Genomic DNA, 6,286 nt, shown 5'->3' with positions numbered 1-6,286 from the left:
AAAGAGAAAGAAAGATAGGCTACTAAAAGAAAAGTAAAAACACATCACACATACACATTTCGCTGCAGGAATCATTCCTTAATATTGCATTCAAGTAGTGTTGAGTGTCACCGTGTCAACACGCCCGTGCAGCACTCCTCTGTAGCCCTGGGATCATATAGCCATTCTTTCCTCTGCATACTTCCTGCATGAAACCAGCACGTGCTCCACTGTCTCCTTTTGTAGACACCGACTACAATGCAACGCAAAGGATTATTCCCGAGCAGAGTACTGAGTACGTCTGGAGAGGAACCTTCTTTGTCGCCGGCGTCCTCCACGGTGGTCGGCACAATCTGACGCCCGCCATTTTGGAAGGTGTCGGGAGCTTCCGTCGCCACCACGTGAGGAGGAAGCGAGCGAGGAGAGAAGACGGAGCAATCGAGCGGCTGAAGCGGGCGAGCCGGGGGCCGTCACTCAACTCTACTCGTCTTGACTACCCGGGCTAACTTTAGCTACATGTGCTGAGGTCGAGGGGGAAACTGATCTCACCTGCAACAATGCCGACAGTTACTTTACCGCCGAAAGAGAACGCGCTCTTCAAGAGGATCTTGGTGAGTTGGTTGTGCGACTATACCTGTCGCTAACACAGACAACTGAGGAGTTTACAGATGTTATCGGCGACAGTCTGAGTGTTAGTGTAGCTCTCCGGCTGTTAACTGCAGCTTGTTTAGCAAAATGGCATCATTGAATGGGTTCGCTGGCCCGGGCCCTGACGTGCGCTGTCATTGTAACGTAACGTTAAACCCAAAATTGTTGTTCGTGACTTTGTTGTGATTCAGGGCAGATGTGTTATTGGTGACTAAAATACAGCACTTCTGAAAACACGTCGGCGCTGGTTTAAATAGCCAGGCTTAGCTAGTTAGTTGCGAGAGGCCCCGCCGCTTGTCAAGCACAACAGCCAGTAACGTTAGCTCAGCGCTAGCTTCCACGATGGCTAACCTAGCCACTGTAAACGCATGCTGTTAGCTTCTCAAGCTACTTTCATAAATGTTTTGTCATTTGGTTGTTGTTGAACGCTGAATGCGTAGCAGCTGTCTTTACCGGAATATAATTGTACGTTTGATAAGTGTCAGACATGGGCTGCTACGCGAGCTCAGCCCCGCAGCCTTACGTTAGCCGCTAGCTAATTAGCGTGATATATAATCCTTATTTTATTTATTATATATGTCGGATATATGTCTTGGTTTAGCAGATCTGAGGTGATTGTCAGTCTATGTCGGTCTGCGTGGGACCTCGGCCTGCACACATAACCTAACCTAGACCCGTGATGGTAATGTCAAAGTGGGAGTGCATGTGTGGAAACGAGAGGAAGTAAGGAAAGGACCGGGGTGATTGTGTCAGCAAATCTGTAACGTGAGTTGCTTCAGGCCTGCTAACGTTAGCTACCCACCCATCCATCCATCCATCCATCCCTATCGTCCATGTTTGAGTGCTTGTGTCCGATGTTTCTTCGTTAGTTTGATGCTATTTGCACAGTTTTATGTAGGTCAAAGGAATGGATGAATATGTGTGAATAAAGTCTAGTTACTTGGATGTGACAGTGAAGTGAGCATATTACTTGTAGTTTGCTGCATGTCCAACACTTCTGCTTATTGGTTGTCAGTGTTTGTTGTTGGACATCTTTGCACGGGCAGCTGGATGTCCATGCATACTTTCCATGAACTGTGTGTAGTTCTTGGGCAGTGACCTGTTTAACGTCAGTAACCGGTTCAGATAAACATAATTGTTTTGAAAGGCAGAGCTGTGGACGTTAATCAGCACACTGTTCTGATCTCACACTTAATACTTGTAGAATTTACCAAAGAAAATCTGAATAATGGGAAATTCCTGTGCGGCACAGTGCTGAATTTTTCAAATTACAGCTAAATGACTCTATGAAAACTAATGATATTGATATTTTTGTGTGTGACAATAATGCAGAAATACAGAAAATACTTCCTATGCTTAATACCAAATTATTTTAAGTTGTTGGTACTGCAGGTTCAACAGTCTTCTGGTAGTCTTAATTTCTGCATGTGCATCCATGATGAGTAGCTGAGTGCATAGAAGGCATTTATCAGTTTAATGTCACATTGTTCAGTTAAACATCATTGTTCAACACTTGTCTGTAAGTGAGGAGACCTTTTGGTCTTGTTTCCTAGTTTAGAAGTTGTCTGAAAACATTATGTCTGGTGAAAATTGCTGTTGTGTGTACGAGAGAACCTAGGATGAAATTACTGTCATTAACCTTTATGTGGGTATGTGAGATTTTAAACGGGTTTCTCTCTGGCTGTAGTCAGGAATGGACCACACCCCTCTTTATTATTGCTTTCCCAGACAAAGTGCCCAAATGCATTATTAGAAGTTGGCAGGTCTCCAGCTTCTGCATAGCATGCACTCATTTTGTTCTTTTGGGGTGAGGAAAACACTTTCACTTACTGTTGGCCTAACCTAAAGTTGGAACATTCATCTCATTGAAATTGTGATTTTCATCAGTACGTCATTGCAGTCTTGTTCTTACATGAAAACCTTTCTGCTGTATTTGAAGTTGCAGGGCACTGAATTGCATCCAACCAAGCACTCCTATTTTCCCCCTAAGCTGCATCAAGAAATGATAAAGCTGTCACAGACAGAGGGGTAAAGGGGGAAAAACTCTAATGTTCACTTTGCAGTCATGGAGACATAAGAGAAAACTATTGCTGTGGTGATAAAATAAAACCATAAACTGCTGTGGCATGTGAAAAGCCTTTAGGCTAATTCATGTGATTATTTACACTGGACTTTGTTTTGGTATTTAACACTGGTATTTAATTTAATTTCACTTATACCTGTATCAACACACCCACACCAAAAGGGAGCCCCTTGTGTTGTTTGCACAGCATGCTGCTGGCCAGGTTCAGTAGAGCAGAACTGAGTAACTGTAGAAATGATTTATCCAGGACTGTCTAGATGTATCAGTGGTATTTAGTATTTGCATATAAAACAAAATAAGTGCCATGACCTTTTTAGGCAGTCACACAACTATTGTTTAGCATGATTACAAATACTCCCCCTATTATGAACACGAATTGTTCTTAGCTGAAAACTCATTTTCAGTGTAACCACCGTTTTTAAGGTAATAAAATAGGTTCACCTCCCCAATAGTCTGTGAAAAGTTGTAATAAACCTTTGCACCATCATCATCTTCAGTTGCCCTTTGCTAATGTGATGTGCTTGCAAGTTGTAACCACATGAATCTTCCTCGTCTCTACCTTTCTTCTAACATGATGCGAATGTGCCGTCAGTGCTTTGGAACAAGCTTTGATGGGTTTTCCTTCAGTCTAACGCTCGCAGTCCTCGCAGGGAGCCCTGCAGCTTGGAGCCATCTCTCCTGACAGATTCTCTCTGTAACTCGGGGGGGCCGAGTTATTTTGGGTGAGGTAGAGAACATGCTGGATAAGCACAGCTAGGGGTGTTTATGTTGCTTAATTTACACTCAGTTGTACAGCAAGTGTGTGTCCTAGCATCTGTGTACTTGCTTAATGAGGGTGTGAATTTTTGAACTGACACTTGTAAACGTTGCTGACAGCATTGCTTCTTGTTGTGTTACAAGTAAATGGTATTGCAATGATGAGGGCATTGGTTTGACCATGTAATGGAGCTACTGTCGAGTACAACTTCTCTGCCATATTGCTATAAAAACCTAAATGCAACGCTGGGACGCTCTGCATTGTAGGACAATAGATTACAGTGTTGGACCAAAAATAGTTCTGTAACAAGTTCATGTCTTAATGTGTGTCCAGTTACTCTCCATTAGCCCCATGCACCCCTCAACAGATGGTCTTTTTACACACATGCAACTTTTTCTGTGTCACACTGTGCTTTATACACTTCGGTTGAGTCCAGTATGTAGTTAAGGCATCCCCATCCAGCGAACAACACACCATGAGCCTGTCTCTTCTGTCCTTTAGCCATAAGTCTCTGATAATGGTGCAGTCCTCCACTTATTTCAACACTGAATTGCTTATAATTTCATAACCGACCTTGGCACCGTTGTGTGAAGTTGACGTCATCTTTTTTTCACCATTAGCGATGTCGGCAGTGGGACAACGAAATGCCATCTGCCGGCTTGACTCTTCCTCTCTCACTCTCTCACACACACACACACTATCTCCCCCGACAGTCGGTGATCAGCTTAAAAAAAGAGGTGGTGTACGGTTGATTGTGTAACTGAATATCTAAATATAACTTGAGGGCAAAAGCTGGTAATTCCTTTAAGGTGGTTTAATACTTGTCTTAGTAAAAAGGCTGTTTCAACACTTGAGCGTGGCTGTGTGCTGAAGGCTAATGAATGTTAATATGAATGTTTTTTGGGGAATAATTCTGGAGCACATGGTCTGATATGTTATGCTGTAATAATATCATTTTTCACTTGCCAACATTTTATTGTCCTTTGTTCATTAGGGCGTTTAATGTAAGTTGTAGAATGCTGTTAACATACAGGTACAGCTGTGGTCGACATCCCTGCTTCCAGACACAACCTTGTCCTTCACCAGGATGGATCACTAACAAGTGAAATGAACGCATTTTCATCTTGCTAAGTTCATCTAGTTGTTATGAGTCGTTACAAGGCCGCAAACTCCCTGCTGAGTGTTAACACTTCTTCTGTCTCTCTCTGAAGTCCCACTCTTATTCTCTTGGCCTAATGAGATTTCCCTCTCCTTCCTTTGACAGCGATGTTACGAACACAAGCAGTACAGAAACGGGCTCAAGTTCTGCAAACAAATCCTGTCCAACCCCAAGTTTGCAGAGCATGGAGGTAAGCAGCAGACGTGTTGATGTACGGATGGAATATGTATATAATATATAATATGTACTCATTCTCTCATTGTGTGCTGTAACATTGTCTCCCTCCAGAGACCTTGGCGATGAAGGGCTTGACCCTGAACTGTCTGGGGAAGAAGGAGGAGGCCTACGACCTGGTGAGAAGAGGCCTGCGCAACGACCTCAGGAGCCACGTCTGTATCCTTACTCGTGGCATGGTGCACAACATTTGTGTGTTAGTTAAGGAGGTGTGCTCTGGGTTAAACTATAGTCACTTTAGACCTTCAGCTGGCGTGTCTTGTGAAAGGGATGAGTGTGTCTGTTGCCGCAGGACCTTGAGATGCCACACAGTGTGCTTAGGAGCTCTTGTCTTTGTGGATAGTCAGCACATCCCCTCTACTGTTCTCTCGCTGTGACTCCCAGGCCGGAGTGAAATCTGTGCACATTTGCAGCAGGCATGTGCTATCTCAGCTGAAGACTGAAGTAGACAACACACTGCTATCTTTTAGGGGGGGTGGAATGATATTTAGTTGCAAGTGTTTAACAGCAGTGACATTTGTCTTCAATGCATATTCAGACAACACCCACAGTCATGGGCGAGTGCTACTAACTTATCAGTGGCAGTTTCTTGGATTTGACTTCTTGGGACTTCTTCATGAAGTTTACATTAAAGATATATTGTTGAATCATCATTAAGTGTTTGAGTTGTCATGTCAGTTGTCTGGTTTGACCAGGAGAGGCTCATTGGGCCCCACTAACCACGCAATCTCTGTGCACGTCTGTATACTCTTTTAATAGTAGCTTGATAACACCAGGTTGTGGAGTCTGTTCCTATATTCCTTAACTCTGTGCGCTCCCCAGGCTGGCACGTATACGGCCTACTGCAGCGCTCGGATAAGAAGTACGATGAGGCCATCAAGTGTTACCGCAACGCACTGAAGTGGGACAAGGACAACCTGCAGATCCTGCGAGACTTGTCCCTGCTGCAGATCCAGATGAGAGACCTGGAGGGCTACAGGGTGAGGACCGGCAGCAGAACTATGAGTGGATGCTTTCGATCTGAGATACATTTCAGATTGTCATAATGAAAACCCTGTCATCCTACTTCACTGGGGGTCTGGGCACAGGGTCGGCTGTAGTCCAGCTGTGAGAGATTTAAGAAATATGTCAACTTTTCCTTTTAAAAGAGACTTGAATAATTTGTGGGGGGAAAAAACTTTCCAGAATACGCACTCCCATCTGTCTCTCTGCCTCGTTCAGGACTCAGTTTGGCTCTGATTTGGAGGACAGAGTGTATCCGCAGCAGGTATGAGGTTGCAGTCAGTCTTCACAATGTAGAACAGCTCTCCTGGGACACAGCCTGGGATTTAGATGCTTATTTAGTGAGAGGTATGAAATAGCAAGATGAAAGTCTGGTTGAAAGGATTAAAAATATGGATGAGATGGGGGATGGGAGGGGCTCTGA

The 6,286-nt window shown here is 44.1% G+C and overlaps 1 protein-coding gene across 1 annotated transcript in view; it reads left to right on the top strand.

Annotated features, from left to right (window-relative positions):
• The first annotated feature begins 268 nt into the window (after positions 1 to 268).
• naa15b (N-alpha-acetyltransferase 15, NatA auxiliary subunit b) overlaps positions 269 to 6,286 on the top strand; it is an 18,875-nt gene continuing 12,857 nt past the window's right edge. Inside the window, exons 1-4 of the mRNA XM_046046522.1 lie at positions 269 to 590; positions 4,732 to 4,816; positions 4,915 to 5,019; positions 5,683 to 5,840. Coding sequence (XP_045902478.1) covers positions 537 to 590; positions 4,732 to 4,816; positions 4,915 to 5,019; positions 5,683 to 5,840 — 402 coding nt within the window. The 5' untranslated portion in view covers positions 269 to 536. The remainder of the gene's footprint in view (positions 591 to 4,731; positions 4,817 to 4,914; positions 5,020 to 5,682; positions 5,841 to 6,286) is intronic.

This window comes from Micropterus dolomieu, linkage group LG04 (genome assembly GCF_021292245.1).
Source record: "Micropterus dolomieu isolate WLL.071019.BEF.003 ecotype Adirondacks linkage group LG04, ASM2129224v1, whole genome shotgun sequence".
Taxonomy (NCBI): Eukaryota; Metazoa; Chordata; class Actinopteri; order Centrarchiformes; family Centrarchidae; genus Micropterus; species Micropterus dolomieu.
This window is presented reverse-complemented; position numbering and strand designations above follow the sequence as displayed.